General features: G+C 37.1%; 1 protein-coding gene across 4 annotated transcripts in view; it reads left to right on the forward strand.

The window, feature by feature from the left end:
* The window catches only part of LOC101745000 (homeobox protein araucan), a 132,590-nt gene that overhangs the window by 78,685 nt on the left and 32,161 nt on the right, over positions 1–21,744 (forward strand). For all 4 annotated transcript variants that reach the window (XM_038011140.2, XM_062668432.1, XM_062668443.1 and 1 more), the window contains exon 2: positions 15,533–15,901. In XM_038011140.2, coding sequence (XP_037867068.1) covers positions 15,533–15,901 — 369 coding nt within the window. The remainder of the gene's footprint in view (positions 1–15,532; positions 15,902–21,744) is intronic.

Consider the following 21,744-nt stretch of genomic DNA (forward strand, 5'->3'; position numbering starts at 1 on the left):
GTAGGTGGACTTCTAAAATTCTTTGTTTTTCTCTAGACAAATTTTTAACTGAGAGTTTGTCGATAAGCCATGTATAGACTAAAATTTGATTTGGTTTTGTGTCTATGGCTTCTTGTAAGATAGGAATACCTTTCGATTCTGTATCTTGTGCGGAATGAGCAGTTTCTGTGTTACTAGGTGAACCTTCGGATGCGGTCAGGGTGGAACTAGAGTATGGTATTGAGTAAGGTGAGCGACAATGGGCTGTTAAAGTTCTCTCAGAGTCTGTGTCGGAAATAGACATAGTTTCTAAATTTTCCTCGGGTTCTCTACGCAAATTTTCTATTTCTTTAATAATTTCTTTTACATGTTTATTTCTATTTCTATCTTTGTCAACGTTTACTTTCAATGAGCTATTATCTTTGTCTAAAGCATTTATTTTAATACGCGATAAGGCGTCTGCGTTATTATTCAGTTTTCCACTTTTATGAATAATGTTAAAGTCGTATTCTGATAGTCTAAGTCTCCAACGGGTCAGTCTACTGTTTGTCTCTTTAAGGGTATTAAGCCAAGTGAGGGGTTTATGATCAGTCACAATTGTAAATTTTCTACCATAAAGATAGGGTCGAAAATGTTTGACTGCCCAAACGATTGCAAGCAATTCTTTTTCAGTTACACTATACCGTGTTTCAGCATCATTTAAAGTTCGGCTGGCATACGCCACAGGTTTGTCATTTCCTACTGTTCCTTGTGATAATATTGCACCGAGAGCGAATTCTGAAGCGTCTGTTGTTAATATATATGGTTTTTCAGGGTCTGGATATTGTAAGATAGGGGCATTTACTAATAACTCTTTACATTTTTGGAAGGCGGCTATATATTTTTCGTCGTCTATTGGCATTGAACGTTTCTTTTTTAATCTAGCGGTCATAGGTTGTGTAATCTTTGCAAAGTCTTTTATGAAACGTCGATAATAACCAATTAGTCCTAAGAAACTTTTTATTTCGGTAGTAGTACGGGGTAGGGGGTAGTTTAAAACTGCTTTAATCTTATCATTATTAGGCTTAAGGCCATTGCTCGTGATTGTATGTCCTAAGTATAGAACTTCTTTCCTCAAAAATTCTGACTTGTCTAATTGTACCTTAAGGTTGGTTTTTCGAAGTCTGTCAAAAATGGTCCTTAATTTGTCTAAATGTTCTTGAAGGCTAGACGAATAGACGATAATATCATCTAAATATACTAGGCAGTGTATTCCTTGTAGTCCTCGCAGCACATTATCGATGGTTCTTTGAAAAGTAGCCGGAGCTGTCTTAAGTCCGAAGGGCATACGAGTAAACTCATAATGTCCTGCATTTGTGCTAAATGCGGTTTTTTGTCTGTCCTTTTCAGCGACTTCAATTTGATGGTAACCACTAGCTAAATCTAGGGTAGAGAAGTAACAGCTGCGTCCTAATTTGTCAAATAAGTCTGTAATATTTGGTAATGGGTATTTGTCATCGATGGTAATTTCATTAAGTTTACGGTAATCTATTACAAGTCTATATTTCTTTTCATTACTAGCGTCCATTTTTTTTGGTACTAGGTGCACGGGTGCACTCCAGGGTGAGTGAGAGTGAGTTACTATATTATTTTCTAACATTTTCTCAACTTGTCTATTTATTTCGTCGTTAATCACTTGGGGCTGTCTATATGGTCGTATAAAAATAGGGTCTTCGTTACGAGTGCGAATGTGGTGTTTAACATCGTTGGTAAAAGTCAAGGGTAGTTTTTCAGAATAAAATATATCTTTATATTCTGAGCAGAGTTTACGAATGTATGTTTTCTCCTCTTCATTCATGTGGTCTAATCGTAATTTATTATTTAAATTTTCGGTTAATATACTATCTACGTCTATGTTTGTCATGTCAATGTCAGTTATATTGTTAATTTCACATGTGTCACTATTGTATTCAGTTACGGTTACTGGTGTAAGGAAATTTAAAGTTACTTCGCGGTCTTTAATGTTTTGTATGACTGTCGTCGCGAAACCGTTTTCGCATCTTACTATTGCACTAGGCATTCTAACTCCATCACAAAATATTTTATAATTCATTATTGCTTGTCCGTTCCGTAGGTTTGTAGGTAACCTAACTCTTTGTTCACAACGCGGGGCTATTTTAATTGAACAACCGGGATTATATATTATAGGTATTTTAGTGGTATTTGTATGTAGTAGTAAATTTTTCATATCAATTTTTGTATCTAGCTGTTTTAGTAGATCACTTCCTATTAGTCCGTCGTAACGTCCGTCTACGTCATATATATAAAATTTATGCATCTCGTCACTATTAAAGGTTGGAAATAATGGTATATATATTACTTCGTCGTGCTTACTAGTTGCGTGTGTGCTAATTACTTCAAAGGGTTCATAGTACTTAAAATTTTCGAAATATTTAGTAACCAGCTTAGGGCTAATAAATGAGCGTGAACTTCCGGTATCTATCATAAATTTACCATTGATTTCGGGGATGTTAATATATGGTAATTTTAATGCGTTACAATTTAAGTTTATTATCTCGGGGGTTGGTTGTTGGTAATTATGTGAAAATTTTCTACTACGGGGTCGTATTCTTCGGTTTGATCAGTTTTTATTGCTTCAAACTCTTCCATTACTTCTGTATTACTATAATCATCGTATGAAGGGTTCTGAATTTCAGAATGGTTATAATTATTATCGTCATCGTTTAAGTTGTATAATTCGTTCATGCGTATTCCTAGTGGCTTAGCGGTACGCATACTAACATCAGTCGATCCGTTCCTAGGTTGTAACACCTGTGGGGGACGATATCCGAATTGTTGGGGTTTATAACCGAATTGAGGGTTATTCTGATTTAACTGGGGTCTGTAACCGAATTGAGGTTGATTTAAGTTTGGTTTGTAACCAAATTGATTTTGGTTCAAAGGTGGTCGATATCCAAAATGAGTTTGATTTTGAGGTCGATATCCGAATTGTTGCGTTTGTGGTAATTTTATTTGTTTGCTAGCGGGAATTCCAAATTTAAATTTATTTTGCTGTTGAGGTTGATTTGACATGGTTGCGACATTCTGTGGAATACCAAATTTATACTGAGGTTGTGTGTTACTAATGAAATGAGGTTTTATTACATTTTTATCTGAAAATTGAAAATTGTTGAACGGTTGAGGTCTAGGAGCCGTACACTGGGTATTTTGTTGTTTTAACATTTTGTTGCGTGAACTATATTGGAACATAAAATTAACTTCTTCTAATACTATACTTAGTGCTTTTTCTAACGAATCACATCCTTTTAATCTAACTATACGAAGAAGGTCCTCCGGTAGATTATATAAGAACACATTCATAGACATGTTGTCATATATTATCACTTTACTTTTACGAAGGTTATCATCCTGTATTAAATTTACTTTTGCAATCAAAGTACTTTTAATATGCTGTATTCTATTACAGAAATCTAAATACGATTCTCCGTTATTAATTTTTAAAGTTTCTAATTCTATTGCAATACATTCTTCCGAACGTGGATCTCCGAAATGTTGTTCTAGGGCTGTTTTTAATGAGTCCCAAGTATCTAAATCTTGTCTTTCACTAATAAGAGCTGCGGCTTTCCCACACAATCGGGATGTCACAACATGAAATATATATAAGTCCTGTTCTCTACTATCATCTACACGACACAATCGAATTACATATTCGCATTTTCTAATAAATAAATTTAATAACTTTTCGTCTCCATCGAATTTGGGGATGACGTTAGCAATTTCACGTGGTATCTGAGATATGTTGAACATGTTAATTTATTTTATTAATTAATTTGTTTAAATAAAATTGAAATAATTTTAATAAGTATGTCGTATAAAATTTTGTAATTCTTATAACTAAAAGTAAATTTCAATATTCTTTTAATTTTATGTATTATATGTACTTTTATTAATTTTACACTTAATTCCTAGCTAAAAGAAAACTGAAAACACCATTCGAATTTTGGAAATAGCGCTCTGTCTTCTAGAAAAACGTATAACTATTATACTAAGGAATGGAATGGAATGAAAATAGCGATTAGGGTCTACTCACAGACTGTCCATATCCTCGGGGTGAATCTCAAGCAGATGGTGGTGACTTCCGGAGCTGTTGTGGTCGTGGTGTCTTGACGAATTTATTTTGTTCGAATTTCCGTTAAACGCGTAAAAACGTACGTCGCGATTACTTCAAGATTGAGTTCGCGATCGCGGAAATCCTACCGGCTGCGCCAGTCAAGTTGCGGGCCACGCGGAGTACGTTTTAAAAAATAGAAATTATATTTTATGAACGTTTATTCCGTACCAAATCTGACTTAAGACTAACTTATTACTAATCTTAATCTAACGGGAAGGGCATCGGACCACCGGTCCAGCGGATGCCGTCGTCTGCGAATTCCACAATTCAGCAGTTGAGTTCGCCGAAGATCTGCCTTTGCAGACATGCGTCAGCAGAGGTGCCCGACGTAACTAGTTTCACAATTGGCAATAAACAAAACTAAATATAATAGTATATTATTTATATGTATATGTTGTGTCAAATACATGACAGTGTAATGTTTTTTTTATTGATTTAATGTATTATTAACGCATAATTTTAAAAAAATATTAGCATTCTGCACTCCTTCTCTATATTCTCTATAAGTGTGGGAAATTTTATATTCCTTCGTCCGCGCAATTTTCGTAAAAAGGGGTACAAAGTTTTTGATTCACGTATATAGATTAACGATTCAGATTTCATAGAATCGTTCGTTTCAATTCGATTCGGATTTAACTTTTAACGGAAATTATAATAACAGCCGATAAATACAGAACTATCAAGATTTTGACACCATATCTCAAGTCAACACCTAGACCGGGAGCCATCTACGGCTAAAATCTACCCGCTTTGTATTAAATTTAAAGACAATAACTCTAGCTCCTGTTTCATTGGTCATTATGTTTTATTTATACCGTCTTAGCTTGGTCGCCGCACCGCAGATGACCAAATGAGGCTCACTAGAAGCGCTCCGCGTTATATAATTCTGCCTTAAGGCCTTTACCATGAGTTACTCGATCGAATTAGCATAAATTTGAAATTGATAGCTATGAATTTTATTTGTGAATTAGAATTTTTATTGTGATTATCATAATTATTTCTCGTTTGATGCGATCGTGCTAGGTAGGTACTTGTGTGAACAAGTTTAATAACATTTTATACAATATCGTCTTATCGCATTAAAAGTGTACAATTTCCAAAAATATTCGAAATTCAGTTAATATGCGGTATCATTTGGTATCACCAGCATTTTTCTCATCAATACTGTCAAAAGAGGGTAGTTTATTATTTTTCATTTTTTTGTTTAACTATATTTTGACTACTATTAACAAAATTAATACATAATTTTATCTTACTTTAAAAGACAGATAATGTAATTGGTAAAAAATAAATGTTGCAAAGATGATTATAATTAAAAATATCACATGTTAAACCTTTAAAGCACTCTCCTGTAAAATTAGTACGTTTTGAGATTATACAGTTTTAATGCGAGAAGACGATATATTATAGCATAAATGTGTTAAAAAAAAAACGGCGAAATGTACATAAATTTACTAAATTTGTCTGATTTTATCTAACGTTATCTTTCTTTTGGCGTAAACTAAGGATATCGATTTTAACGTTTCACATTTCTTGTGCTAAATATAGGAGCCGACACGTTTTTCTTTATAAGATCACACAATAATTCAATTCAATATAATTTTCAAGTTAACGTTTTTTCTACTTTCTGTCAATGCATTTAAGGTCGAAAACCTTTTGAAGAAAATCGTCCTGTGCATCACAAAGTCTATTAGCACTACCCTCGTATTTCAAATTATGTATTGGCTCGTTGACATTTTCTTGCAAGTTTATATTTTTGTTTTCGTTTTGTCTGGATAAAAATTGAGATTCCTAAATCATTACATGTTTTAGTCTATTATTTTACAACCTTTTGGCCTTTTGGATCTCTAACAAAGAGCTGTGGAGTATCACTAAGCAGACACCAATGGAGAAGGAGATCCTTACGCGGAAGTGGCATTGGATTGGTCACATTTTGAGAAAGCCCGATACCCATCTATCAAAGAGAGCACTGACTTGGAAAGTGTCTGGCAAAAGGAAGAGAAGCCGCTCAAGAACAACTTGGCGTCGTTCGGTGGAGCAGGAGCTAGGTGTCTTGGGCATGACGTGGTAGGAGCTAGAACAGACTGCCCAAGACCGATGTAAATGGAAAAATTTGATACGAGCCCTACACCCCAGCAGAGGGTAATACGAAAGAATGATGATGATGATGATTTTACAACCAATGTATAAGATGTTAACGTTTTGAAAATATGCGGCTGCATAACTTAAATAGGACTATCCGATTCTTCATAAAGGAAAGCCGCTGAAACTCTAGCGGGCTCGGAACTGTTCCAACGTAACCACTAGTGCTCTAGATGAGAGACAGAAGTAGAGGAAGAAAGCTAGGAGAAAAGAGAGAGAGAAAAGCAATGGTGGGTGGTAGTTAATGGTGGTTGGTAGGCATTCTATGAACCTAACAAGCATTTAACTCATATTCCTATTTGGTCTAAATTCCTATTCTATTTCTTTACCTATTTTACTGGTGGCAGGACCTCTTATGAGTTCGCACGGGTAGGTACCGCCACCCTGCCTATTTTTGCCGTGAAGCAGTAATGCGTTTCGGTTTGAAGGGTGGGGCAGCCGTTGTAACTAAACTGAGACCTCAGAACTTATATCTCAAGGTGGGTGGCGGCATTTACGTTGTAGATTTCTATGGGCTCCAGTAACCACTTAGGTGGGCTCTGAGCGCATCTAAGCAATAAAAAAAAATAACGGGCACAATATTTTATTCTGATGTGTGAAATATAAAAAGAAAAAAGTAAAGTGTGAACTCTCCCTAACGGCGAATAGCTATGACAGGAGAACTGGCCGCGACTGGACGGGCTATGTTTCCGAAGCTCATCAAATATTGAATACGGCTTGAAAGCTTAGTCCGCCGATACCTGCCCCCTATTTACTAGACGCATACTAAATTATACTACATAAAGGTCTCTTATGTATTACGCTGCACCGGCAAATATTGTGTCATGTTTTTGTTGGTATTTGAGACATTTGAAAAGCGTCGACTGTTTTTATTTTATTGTTCTGTTCTTTCAACTTCAATACTGGGATTGGTCCTTTAATTGTTAATAGTAAAAAAAAAGTTTAAAAAAAACCTAGCTCGGTACTTTTTTATGGCATCCCCATGGTCTATCCATTAGTATACAGACGAGTTGTCTTTGATGCTCATGGATATTTGTAATTCTATGACAGTGCCAAATAAGTTCCCACCATTTGCCATGAGAATGTGGTGAGTCAAGGAATCTAGATGCGATAACAATTTGACAATACTAAGTAGTGGAAAATCTAGAAGGCCATGGTCTATATTGGTATGATTATATAGCGACAACAATTTGACAATAATACTCTAGCAAAATATGAATGAAGTAGTGGAAAATCTAGGAGGCCATGATCTATATTGGTATGGTCTCGAATTAAAATCGTGATTGACAGCTTTGAAAATTTACAATGCAGCGATTTAAATTATCAAAGAATCAGCACTAGATTTTTGGATCTGTACATTTTACGATAAAAGAAAACGGCATCAATCATATGTCGTAAAGCTATCAGACTAATCGAATAAAAAACGGAAAGGATTTATTTAGTATTTATTTACATCAAGTTCAGATTCATAGAAGCGTAATCAATGAACTTCTGTGTATTCCCCTCGCACTTGAAGCATCTGATATCGCCGACATAAAACATTAAGCGAAGTCCCTTTCTTTGCTCAACACTCTTCATTTGACAGATTCGACTAAATTACTCGAGGTTTTTTTTATTTAATTTAAGGGTGAACGCGATCCGGGAGTATCTAGCTCACCGGAGTGTTTGCTCTCAGAACTGTGATAGCTTTCGACCAAGTAGTTTTTATTGGAGACTCTGTTGACTGAGGCACCGAAGCGTTCTACGAGTTTGTCCCCCCTTTGTACACAGTGACATAATATCGCTTATATATTTGATTTGATCGGCCCTCGGCGTGGCGCAGAAAGTCTTGTTATTGTTCCGATATCCGCCCTTAACTTTTATTGACTTACAGCTTTGTTTCTTTTTCTTGACGGCTTGTTTCGTACTATATTCATACATCTGAAGTGATTTTAATTGTATACTAGCTGGCTCGGGCTGTTTTGTCGTAAAAAATGTTTGTACGAAAGATAAATAACCTAGGTAGCGACCGCAGCGCCGTCTGCCGGGCTGATTTGTAAATATGAACCATTCTCGAATCCACCTGAAGGTACCTACATAGAAAATTTCATTAAAATCGGTCCTGCCGCTTAGGAGGAGTTCAGTGACAAACACACGCGCAGAAGAAATATAACTATGTATTAAGATTAGGTATATTTTTTAATTCAATGTATCATGTGTTAGACGTATTCCCTAAAAATGAGCAACATTTCCAGCGTGGCTCGCAAATGACAATAATTTTCTTATGGGTAAACATGACATCGTGAAAAGATAGCATCGAAAAATTAAGCCATTCACATTTCCGATTCAAAGTTGGATAGATATTGATTAGCGGTATGTACCTATTTACGATTTCTTGTATGGATGTGTATCGCGGAGCTGATAACAGAGGTGATGACACTAATTCTATGGTGAATATCCGTCGTATACGTCAAAAATCATTATGTGAAATCGCCAGTTATAAAAAAAAACGATAGTATGCTACTCTAAAGGGTTTTTCTGATCGTCTTGTAAGGTACTATACAGATAATTAATGAAAATATCATATTGTTTTGTCTTAGATAAACTATTTATATAAAAACACAAAAAATAATCACTTTTTTCGAATGTCACTGCTTGAGTATTCAAATCTAATGCCTCTTGTATCTATTGCAGTCAAATTATCAGTGTATCTGTTTAAATTTCTATAGATCACTGCTCTTCATTGACCTCTAAAATACTTTATTTATATCCGATATATATTTACAGTATTCCTCTAATATATTTCTTATAATTATTGAACGAAAAGCTTTTGGACCAATAGTGATGTCAATTCAGTTAATTTCTCATAAATTACCACCGTCGTAATATAGGACCGTGGATAAAACAAGCAGATATAATATTGGTTCTTATCCATAGTAGTTGTTCAATAAAATAATATTACATCCATATATTCTTAATTATATACCAATAGATTATAAACTATTCTAGCGATACTTTTTTTTCCTACCTATTTGCTGATAGCCTAAGTACTATTCCAGTTACGTTCGGACGGGTAGGAGCTCACGGGCCCTACCTGAGAGATTTGCTAATACTAGTACTAGCTAGAGCAGTGCTTCGCAAAAACCACCACCGCATCGGAATCGCGACCCACTTAGAAGATCCGGCGTAAAACTCAGTTCGCTGTGTCTGTGGGTTACTTCTTTTCTTATTGCTCAGGGTGGACAAGCTCACCGCCCACCTGATGTTAAGTGGTTACTCGAGCCCATAGACATCTACAAGGTAAATGCGCCAACCACTTTAAAGATAGAAGTTCTAAGGTCTCAGTATAATTACAACGACTGGCTCGCCCTTCAAACCGAAACGCATTACTGCTTCACGGCAGAAAGAGGCGGGGTGGTGGTACCTACCCGTGCGGACTCACAAGAGGTCTTACCACCAGTAAGCTTGGCTCATCAAACTCTTCATCGTAATCGACAAGTTCGATGAGGACGGTGACCAGTACTTGAGGGTCCTAAAAGCACCGAGAGTGAATCCGGGGATCTGACAAGACATGTTTCGGGCGACGATGGCTTCGCGTTGCCCCTTCACGGTCGGATAAGATTTTAAGAATTGGGTCCCTAGTGGCGTAGACGACTTGCCTCACCCCTTTTTTCTTACCCAATGTACGGATACTTATTGGCTCACGTGATTTTAATTGGAAAATATTCGATAAGACAATCCCAATCGCTTGTGGCGTGAGCCTGAATAATAATAACGCGTTTTATTGAAAATAAGCTCATTAAAATTTAATTATTTTTGTAATTAACTACATGCATTAACAACTTCGAAATTTTCAGTTAAAATAATATTTATCAGTAGTATAATGCTTTTATCGCGCTTCGTATATTAGATATATAGAAAAAAAATCGTATCTTATCATTTGAGTGTGTAGATCAAAGCGAAAGCCGATGAACTTAATTAAAATTAAACAAAAAAAAAATCTAATCAATGATTTGTCCTACACTATCATTTAGGTTTATAAATGTAATACAAAAAATGGACAAAGCTGTTAATAGCAAATAGCGTGTATGTAATATTCGTAATGGTGATTCCGAAAACCGATGTGTCAACGATCGTTTGATTATTATTATAGTAAAGAGCTGTTTTATCATGAAATATCGAGGTAAAAGACATCACGGCCCACAATTATATTGCGGCAAACGATTGATATCGGAATCACAATTTCATAGCTAAATATCGTATATCGGTACACATAATGGCGCATAGTGTTGTGCCGGGACGTTATCGTTCGCTTTGGCTAATTACAGGAATACACGCAAGCGCACGAGATACAAGAGATAGTGCTGTACACACAAACATGGCGGCGATCTATAACTAACTCATGTAAATAAATGGCTGGAAAAGGGTTAACTTTTTCAAATATCCGACGCGTAAATAAAAATTAAAAGAGTATGAAATGTATTTTTCACAAAAAAAAAAATAGTTTCGTTTTTTAGGAATGAATTTTCGTAATAACATCAATCCGCCTAATTTATGATTTGGCTACTTATAAGATGTTTACCCACATGGTCAGATATCATCATGTGGTCTATAGCTGCCGCTAAGCATTTGGTTTAGGGAGGCTGTTCTACCACCAGACAGCGATATACAAATTATTATGTCTAATTTATGATTTGGCTACTTATAAGATGTTTACCCACATGATCAGATATCATCATGTGGTCTATAGCTGCCGCTAAGCATTTGGTTTAGTTAGGCTGTTCTACCACCAGACAGCGACATACAAATTATTATGTCTAAGTGATTCGTTAACCACTCAATACCAGGAGGCCAAGTGATGTTAATTACAATGATTTTTATTCAACAAATCAAAGCTATATCCGTGGTTTTAGTACCCTCTAAGTCGATAGAGAGCGCGTTGAAAGGCCCACCCTGAAATGTTCACTAATTTGTCTCAGTCATGTACTGGGTTCGAATATCGGAAATGGTAAAATGAAAATAAAACCGAAATCAATTAATTTAGTAGAAACCGGTCATCGTTCTCGTCGAACCCGTCGCTTGCGACGAAGGACTCGGCGAGTAAATTAACCCACAGACACAGCCCACAGAGTTTCTCGCCGGATCTTCCCAGTGGGTCGCGTTTCCGATGGTAGATTCTGCGAAGCACTGCTCTTGCTAGAGTTAGTGTTAGCAGCAGCGTCAGGTTTGAGCCCCGTATGCTCACCTACTAGTTCGGTGAATCTAGAATAGCCTCGAGGAGGTTAATAGAATGAGTAGGAAAAAAAAATCAAAAATGTAACAATTGGATTAACCATGAAAATATTTTGTAATAAAGATTAGGGATTGGAAAATGCACCAAAAAATAACATTAGTGAATCTGCTAGTAAGCCTTTGTGTAGCGAACCAGCTCCAGTAGATCTTTCTCGTGAAAGTAACCATCCATAAGACAATTTCCTTGATTTCGTATTATGAATGTATTGGGTGTATTTATCGTCTACATTGTTTCTACCACAGGGCGATCGTGCACTTAAAGAGTATTAAAACTATGCTTGTCTGGTCTCTATTTGCTTGTCTGCGTGTTGTTGATTTCGAAAAATTTTAAAAAGTATGAATAAAAAAATATATCAATGTTTTATTATCACTAAAGAAGATTGTGCCTTAATAAAATGCATAATAGCTGCTAAACACATATTACTAGAACCGTTTTCTTCTTGGCCTTAAAAACTTTGAGACGACCTTATGTTCAGCCGCGTGTGTCGCATTGAACGCAATTGTGTGGCTTCAAATATTTCTACATCTGCAAAGGGTTATAATGTGGGAAAATTAAGAAAATATTTAAAAAAAAAGTTTCTTTGTTGTGTGATAAGATATTATGTTTCAAGTAAAACATGTCTTCTTGTATAAAAAGTTCGAACAAACCGCAAATAAATTATCAGAAATCACTAGGGAAGCAGAAGGTTTCGCATATTAGTTACTTTAAATAGACAAATGAATCTCATAAGACAAAGCAGCAAAGTTGAAATAGAACAATTCTGATTTAATCAATAATAACATTGAAAGTCCTTCTCCGGGTTATGTTTAAAGAAAACAAGTTGACCCACTTAAACGGACCGAGACTCAAGTAGGGACTGGGGTTCATGTGTGCATAGTATCTATACTATTATTTCTAAGTCAACCTAGGCCAATGTTTGACCAAATCTGTTGGTGTTCCTTTCCCTTTAATCTTCCACCGCTGAGGTACTTGAATTTGTTAAACAAAGATGTCGAGGATCAGTTAGTGTAAGTCACTTAGCGTGCTATAGTTTATTTTGCAAAAGCTGTTTAAAAAAGTAAAAATAATCTTAATGGGTCATTGAAGCTTAAACGTTGACGTGTATTTAATTTTACAATACTTGCAGATATAGTTGTTGCCTATCGAAACATAATAAACAAGGTAAGAAGGTGTTAACTATGAATGTTACGCTCTGCCAGCACGCCAGGCTATAGAGGAAGAGGTAGACGTAAGAAGAAATGAATGGATTGCGTGAAAGACGATATGTGTAAGAAGGGAGTGAGCGAAGAAATGGTATATGATAAAAGAGTATGGAAGGAGAAAACAGTTGAGAAGAGTATGAAAGGAGAAAATATGTTGCGCCAACCCCAGGTGACTGGGAGAAGGGCAGAAGAATGATGAATAAATAATGTATTAATAGTGTAAAAATAAAATTCTGAATTCAGTAAATTTGCTTAACACGGGATCACAGTTAGTCGAACAAAATGAAACTTAACACCTCTACGAATATATAATAATATGATGTATAAATAAAAATACAAGATTTTTTTCATAATTACATACGTGTATTTTGACGGTAGTTTGGACAATATTCAGATTAACATCTTAGTCATCCGTGAGTGAGCACAAAAACTGTAAAGTATTAAAAAAATCGGGAATAATGAAATCAAAATAATAAACGAAAGATCAAACCGTAAATTAAGAAATCTTAACAAAATTAAATATTAAGAGAATAATGCTAAAAAGTTCAATGAGAATATTTTAATGTTATTCATCTAACATTAGTAACTGTTGTCATGAATTGGGCGGACGGTTATTGTATAATTTATTTGACAAAAAACTTAAACTTAAACTTTGTGAGTAATTTAAAATAGTATTTCGTAACGGTCTTCCAGTTTTCTTTAGGCTAGTTTAGCGCTACAAGTACAAAAAACTTAGGTATTTTGTTAAAAACTAAACGACCGCCGCACCTCGGTATAATACTACCATCATGTAATTTAATAACAATCCGTTCACGATGATGCATGATGGAAATAAACTTATACTTTTGTATTTGATGTTTCAATTTATTGAATTGAATAAAATAAGCGGAAGCTAAAAGACGAAACCAACAAATCACATTGTAATAATAGCTATAAAGTATCAAATAAAATTAAAATCTGTTTAGAAATCAGAGAAATTTCTTCTAAAATTTTTGTCGAACGCAATATTTGCATAATGACGTCAACGTTCAAAACAAACGTAAAAAGTAAATAACATCCAACTTAATTGCCCCTAAAAACTTTATTAGCCGATTTGTGTATATGATTTATTTAATACACGTATTACATTTAGTCGTACTAGGCCAAGGTTTCAATAAACACGGTATCATTGAACTACCCGACTCGCTTATATAGGTTTAGCTCGAAACCACTAACAACACTGCTTCGGTTTGTAAATCAATAGGTTAACAATGTTCTCGGTCGCTAACAAACGTTTGACAAATTATGATACGTATTCATATATGGTTGTTAAAACTGTGCATATTTTTTGCTAACAGTTTTTTTTATGTTTTTAATTTAGAGTGCATAATAAAGTTATAGTTTTTAATTTTATCCTTTGATTGTGTTTATGCCGCGACATTGTACCTTGACTTTAATCTTACGTTTCATGATGGGCAGCGGTATTGACGTTGAGGTTTTTATAGCCTTCATTAATCACTTAACACGTTGACTGAAGGTATACTTTTCAAGGACTTTCAGTCGGTGCGTATGAGGTCTTTTAGAAGCAACATTCGACTTCTTTACATTGCGTATGAGACCTGAAAGGTCTTATAAAGGTCGCTTTTTTATATGCCCATACCCATAAAAATTCGGACACAGTCGTCTTTTTTATTTTTTTTATTGCTTATATGTGTGGAAGAGCTCACAGCCCACCTGGTGTTAAGTGGTTACTGGAGCCCATAGACATTTACAACGTAAATACGCCACCCATCTTGAGATATAAGTTCTAAGCTCTCAAGTATACTCGTAGTTGCAACGGCTGCCTCACCCTTCAAACCGAAACGCATTACTGCTTCATGGCAGAAATAGGCAGGGTGGTGGTACCTACCCGCGCGGACTCACATGAGGTCCTACCACCAGTAATTACGCAAATTATAATTTTGCGGGTTTGATTTTTATTACACGCCTACCACACCGAGCGAAAGAATGCGGTTTTGACTGCAACACCAGGACACCAGTCGTGTGTGGGGATTCTTAAGCCGCGTAAGGCAACTAAGGTGTTAACAAGACGCCGGCTGCGAGTTACCGATTGCCCATATTAACTAACTAGCTGTACCCGTCTGCTTCGCTGGGCATTTAAAATTAACATTATTATTTCTCACCCCCACAAAAAATTTCATCATTAACGCCCCCGCAACTGGTGTAGGGAGTCCAACGCTCATATAAATATTAACCTATCCATTAAGTACATGTATTTTCTACATGGATACCAAGTTTCAAGGCAATTGGATGCATGGTTCAGTAGTCATAACGGAACATCCGTAAAAACCACTGTAGATTTATTAGTATAGATAACAAAAATATGTGTGGACTGTGTGGTCTCGTGGGACACCAGATAGGAACGAAGTTCCTTATTATAAATATATTAGTTTTCAGCTCTATTCGAGGTATAAAGAAAATAAAACTGGATTCGGTAACGTGCGAACTTATTGTGGTACACTTCATTTACGGTTGTTTGCATAAGAGTTAGTGTATTGCGCAAACGAACGCTCTGACATCGTGGTCAATGAATGATAAAAAAATATGTTATTTTTTGTACGTTATTACAAAGTTAAATCGTAAATTGTGTGCATTACTAATAAAATCTTATGTTACGGACGGTTTTTCCCCAGTTAGGTTAGGTACCCTTCCGCGTCATCGCATAAGGAACTTCGTTCCAAAAAGAGTAATACAAAAAATAATGCGAAGAATTTTTTGATGTTGCAGTTGCTGGTCGGCAGCAGCGGGGCGGGCACCGGCGGCGCGGCTACTTCGCCGGACGGAGGCTCAAGCTCAGCCCCGCCTCTGTCTCCTGGGGGATCTGGTGTGGCCGGTGGCGCTCTGTCACCGGGCGCCGGCAGCCACGCCAGCACGCCAGCCGCCTCCTGCTGCGACACGCCCCGCCCTATCATCACAGACCCTGTCTCCGGACAGACGGTCTGTTCCTGTCAATACGACGGGGCGAGACTCGCGCTCACCTCATACCCGAGGCTATCGAGTGCCGCAGTCGGTGTCTACGGCACGCCATATCCCTCCACCGATCAAAATCCGTATCCCAGCATAGGCGTCGACAGTTCAGCCTTTTACTCGCCTTTGGTAAGTACAAAGAGAAATTAAAAATTGAATTTGTTAAAAAACGATACAGTTGATTTCTTAGAGCTTTAAAAATCGGTTCTCGACGACAGCACGTTAGGTTCGGATAGCAGTATGAACGTTTGCGGGTAGGTACCAACGGATCGCTTGCCGTTTGCACGTATAGAAGGCAAGGTTTATCGCTCTCGATACAACGAGTTTGGCTATTCTGGCGTGGCGTGCGAGCCAGAATCGAACCGGTCTTGGTGCGCTCAACCAGAAAACCACCGACACCTCGCAGACCTCGCCGCCGCCCTGTCACGAAACATTAATATTTAAACTCAAAAAAAAAAAAAAAAAACAGACCGCCATTATTATACCAATTACAATACATCGGCTTTTCTATACATGACTCGAGTATACTTTTCAAATCGTGCACAATTACCCGTTTAGTTCTTTTCTCTGGTCTTTGCAAATTATGATTGTTGTTAAATGCGTAATCATAAAACGAGACCCCAATTTGTAGTTATTTAAAGTAGCCAGTTGCGCTGTTCGTTTAACACCTTGTCTGTGCGTGGAGGATAAATGGGTGGCGGCTCCACGCGGCAGCGCTAATCCTTTTAAGGGACCAATACTTAGTCACCCAAGAAACCAATGTCTGAAAGTCACTGGATATTTGTCTATTGTTTTAAGCACCACATCATAAATCTCAATGTAAATCCGTCTTTAAGCGTATCCAATTTTTATTTCTATTGAATAAATATGTTCATCGCTTGCCGAGCACACGTGAATTACGTTAAGCCCAGAAAATCTTGTCAAAAAAAAATGCGTCGCTCATCGCGATTCCATTCCGCAGCTTAAAACTGATGGATCTTTCAGCGTCTGATTTCCCTTTTTTATTATATTCGTATTCACGAAAAATATTCGCAACTCTATACGATTGGTTATATGTCGACATAAGTATGTACTCGAATGATAAATCACAAATAACAGGCAACTACGTTGATTATTATCTGGCGTTGTTGAAAGAAATTGCAGTGTCGCGTTATGATGACCCTGTGTACATTTAATAACAGGTGTTTAAATGTATGTATACTGTCATTGCGAGGTCTGCACTCTCATACGTACCTACCTCACGACAAGCCAGGCCGGTTCCGTGCAAGCGACAATTTAGCGAACAATGACGACGCTCCACCACAAATACGCTCGCGTCTGATACTGAATATATAAGTCTTCACTTAAAACACATATGATTTTCGTTTTTAAACACGAAGCTGTAGAGTTGTAAATGCTTTAACCGTAACACGGCCCTCGCAAGGGAAAATATTCAACTGCCATTTTTGTACAGGCGCGACTCCGGTGGCGCCGTGTGTTCAGAGTTGAGTAGCTAACAATACGGCCAACGCCATCTTTTATCTATTGTAAAGCTCATAATAGATGATCAATAAAGGCTTTTCTTGGTGCGAGCACAGCTTAATGACGTCACTTGAACTTGTTTATTGCGTTTTAATGTCTTAATAGCTTGAGCACACGGTAAGTACTTTTTGACAAACAAAGGCAAGCTAAGTTCGAAGACTTTTGTGCGAAAGACTTCTAGGCTTCTAACGCTTAAGTATTTCGTCAAGATAGTTCGATTTATTATTATTAAGTTAACGATCTCAACACAAATTGAACGTTTTAACATAAAAATGCTTTAAAAGTTAAATTAATAATTCTATCGGACCATTCAAAATAAGATATTATACACAGATAAATAAATACAAATTAATATTTCTATTTTACGATTCCGTATAAGACATAAATAATCAATACACGCTTTATTATAATTATCGTAAATATCTTCACGCGATCAAAAAAACAACATGTCAAACTCATCTTATTTACATTCGTGCTTCGAACGCGATAATGTTGAATATATTATTTAACGAACTCGTAACAATTAAGACCGCGAATGAGACTTGGAGTAGCAATAAAATCACTTGGCGGCATAATGCTGCATGTGTAGGTACAACAAGCACATGTTCCGTTACAAACGCTTCTCACTCGTTTATTGCAAACGGAAGCTTCGTATGAACCCGTAATATTGTAACCCAATGATAGACATATGAGTTCACGTTCGAAATAAGAACGACACGCTCAGACCGATTCGAAGCAGGACTCTCCCTAGCAAACGTTTACCATTAAAGACATCCAGTCGTTTTATCATCGCAGCCAAATTAAAGGCTCGATAAGAAAGTTGGAGAAGCGAACAAAAAAAAATAGGGAAAAAAAATACGAGAAAGTGCGCCGGCCGACTATAAAACGTAACAAAACGCCAATTTACATACATCAGTAATCTTAAGTCAAAGAGAATAAGTTTAGAAAAAGGAGACCAGACATTCAATTAAAGAGGGCGAGCGAGCGGGACAGAGCGTGCGCAGGAGCCGCGCGTTAAACAGAGACGAATAAAATAAATAAAAGTGAAGAAAATCAGGCGAATTGAGAATAGCCATTAAGGTGTTAATTAGGGTCTTATTAAGCCGTCTCCTCCCCGTGGGTGGTCCATCTGTAGTGCTCGCTTTGTTCATTAATCAATGCGGATTAAGTTTTTGGCCCAAATTATCAAATCGGTCGATAGTGGTATATAGCATAATAATATCGGGCAGTTCGATTGTTTGATGATGATGTTCATTTTAATTGTCATTGCTAAAGATGCATTAATCTGATTTGTACTAGGAACAACAGGAATCCCGGCATTCAGTCCGGGATATTTTATTGTTCTGTATGAGGAACATGTGCTCACTAATACTCAAGATAGGGATTTAACGGAGCGTTGTGGAAGTCAGCTTGGAAAATAATATGATTATTGTACTTCATGATGCTTCTACTTCTAATGAATGTCGGGGAGACACTTCTAGCAGCTCGTTCAGATTCGTTTACCTTATGATTTGAATTCAAAGATTTTGTCTAAAACATCTAGATAATAAAAAGAAATTTCATAAGATGGGTGACAAAATTCACGTTGCTATTTTTATAGGATACAGAAACTAGTTTACACCATTTGAGCCGTGGGTTCGTAAGGGGACGACCAAGAAAACGAAAATAATTAATTTAATAATTTATTAATTGTGAAAGCCATTTAAACAAACTGATACAACCTGGAAGTTAAAATTTATGTACATATTTCTCTTTTAAGAAAATTAATTAATTGTAAAATAATATATACCTATTAGGGGATGACGACAAAGAGAAGATCTTCTACGGAGCGAAATTGCTCGGTAGACCGGTGTCCAAAGTTCATTGTAGGAAAGTGTTTGGAACCTGTATATATGCAAGCTTATCTTGAAAATGTCGTTAGCGAGATTCAGATATCTGTCAAATATGTGTTTAACTTTTTTTTCCCTACCCAATCTGGTAATCTAGGGGGCTATGCCAGCCTAACTGAACGAGTAGGTGAGCTCACGGGGCTCTAACCTGAGGACGTGTGTTCTTGTTATCTGTTGCATACATTATAATGATGACTTGAAACTGTTGGCTTAAGCCATGAGATTTCGAGGGTCAGACGGACTAAGAATAGCAGATGGGGCGTGAGCTCTTATCGCATATACTCATTGAACAGAAGTTTGTGTGGACACACAAATGTTTCTGTCAACGAATGTCACTCATAAGCTTTTAATTAAATCAAAATAATTAAATTAACACTAAAAAAATACTCGTATGTTTCTTGTCATTTATATTCGAAAATATCGTATCTAAAAATTCATATTTTTCGAACTAAATACGTTATTCGATTTATTACTTGATACATAAAAATTTATTAACCATTCGAACGAATTAATAAACAACGGTCATATTTTATTTTAATGAACAGTGATTTGTTATTTTTAGTTTGACAGCGAACTCAAGCTATATATGTATATGTATCGACAGTGCTTGGTACTTTTCAAACCCGAATATGCGTCGGGTCGTGCCTCCGTGATGCTTCCGAACTCCCTCCGGTTTTAGGTATGTTTATATCATAAATATTACTGAAGACATCTATTGCCCCATTACTCTTTCGCCGATTAATTAGCCTCCGGTGACCTTGCTCTCTGATTAATGGCTACGTCTGTATTTATTTTTTATAACTATCTCTAGTGGGTATAACAGGGCATTTCATTCGAATACAAATTTAAAATTGAATCTAAACGCGATTGGTTTTTAATAAAATACCAAACTAAATCGACGGAGACACGCTCGTAGACTTTACAGAAAGTAGATAATGTTATCTTCAGATTGCGTACGAAGTTTGATAAAGGATTCGCGCTATAGTATTTTGGTGCAACGTTTTAACAAACAAAAAAATCTATTGTAATTTCATTTGCTACGCTCAAAGAGAAATAGTTAATTTTATGTGCCTGGATAATCTTAATGCTTACTTTCAACTAGTTAGGGTTACAGTTACAAGTTACTTCGTTGAAAAGCAAAGGAAATAACGAACTTTTTTTGTAATATTCGTTACGTATGCATACATCAAATAACGTCGAAGCGCGATAAATTGACATGTGTTTTTATTAGTCGCGATAGTGCGAGTGCGTCGTTGTGAGTTTCACGGTATACATTATATTAGCCGCCATTGCTTTAATGATGCAATGGAGTCGGTGAAACGTGGGTGGGCTTATCAATAGGTACATCGGAGATTTGACATAAATGCGTTATACTTAGATTACCAATGTGACAACCGATAAAATGTTGTAAAGCGCCGCCTCGCAGTGATTGACACGGCTCATGTTTACACACTGATATCCTGACGTAGGTACACCTTCTGTATCGGCCGCCTTATCTAGCGAACACATAAGTGCTTCATCGATACCGTACGAACGAAAGATGTCGGCCGGTCCGTCCAGTTTATATACAACATCGCTGTCTGCAGATAAAACTGATTTTTTTTCCTACCTAAGCTGATGGTCTTGAGAGACCATATCAGCGTCACCGGGCGAGTGGGTGAACTCACGGGGCTCAAACCTGAAGTTGTTGCTAACACGAACCCTAGCAAGAGTCGTGCTTCACAGAATCTACCACCGGATCGGAAGCGCGACCCACTGAGAAGATCAGGCGAGAAACTCAATGGGTTGTGTCTGTGGGTTAATTTACTTGTCGAGTCCTTCGTCGCAAGCGACAGGTTCGACGAGAACGATGACCGATGCTTTGGATACCTAAAAGCACCGATAGTCGATCGGGAGGATTCGAAATGACGTGTTTTGGGCGACGTTGACTGTTTAACATCGGGAGTAAAACCGATGGACGCGTCTATCTATTTATAATAATTCACAAACAATAGCAGCAAACCAACCCCGCGACCCTCGTCTCACCTCGGACGCGTTAATTGCTCCGCAAATATACTCATCTTCGCACTAAACGTTTACTTGCCGACTTTAATGAGTGGGCAAACAGTCGGCGGCGCGGTCGCGCGGTCACTCTCGCGCCACCGCTCATAAATCTTCGGATTTTCCCCGATTTTCCGACGTCCCGTGGCGGTCGGCACCCTGCGTCCACTCCCGTGCCACTCTTATAAATTACGTACACGCTTTCACTATAAATCAAACAATGGTCACGTTAAATGCATTAACTATTGTTTGAATACACCTCGGATAGCGGCATCGTGACCGATACCCGTGTGTGCAGATGCTCAATGTTTCGTTCGGAATTTTCATGTAACTTAGTCCTGTTAGTTCGGTAGACGTTAGTCAGCAATCTCGGATAACACAGGAAATTTGTTACATCCCTTTTGTTGGGGCCGGAACTCGAGGATATTGCGATGGTTCCGTATGAAAGCGTTTGCGATTTATTTCGAGCGGATAAGCTTTGGCCACTTTCCCGAACAACGTCTAATATTATGTGATAGTAAT

The sequence above is a fragment of the Bombyx mori genome, chromosome 1 (genome assembly GCF_030269925.1).
Source record: "Bombyx mori chromosome 1, ASM3026992v2".
NCBI lineage: Eukaryota > Metazoa > Arthropoda > Insecta > Lepidoptera > Bombycidae > Bombyx > Bombyx mori.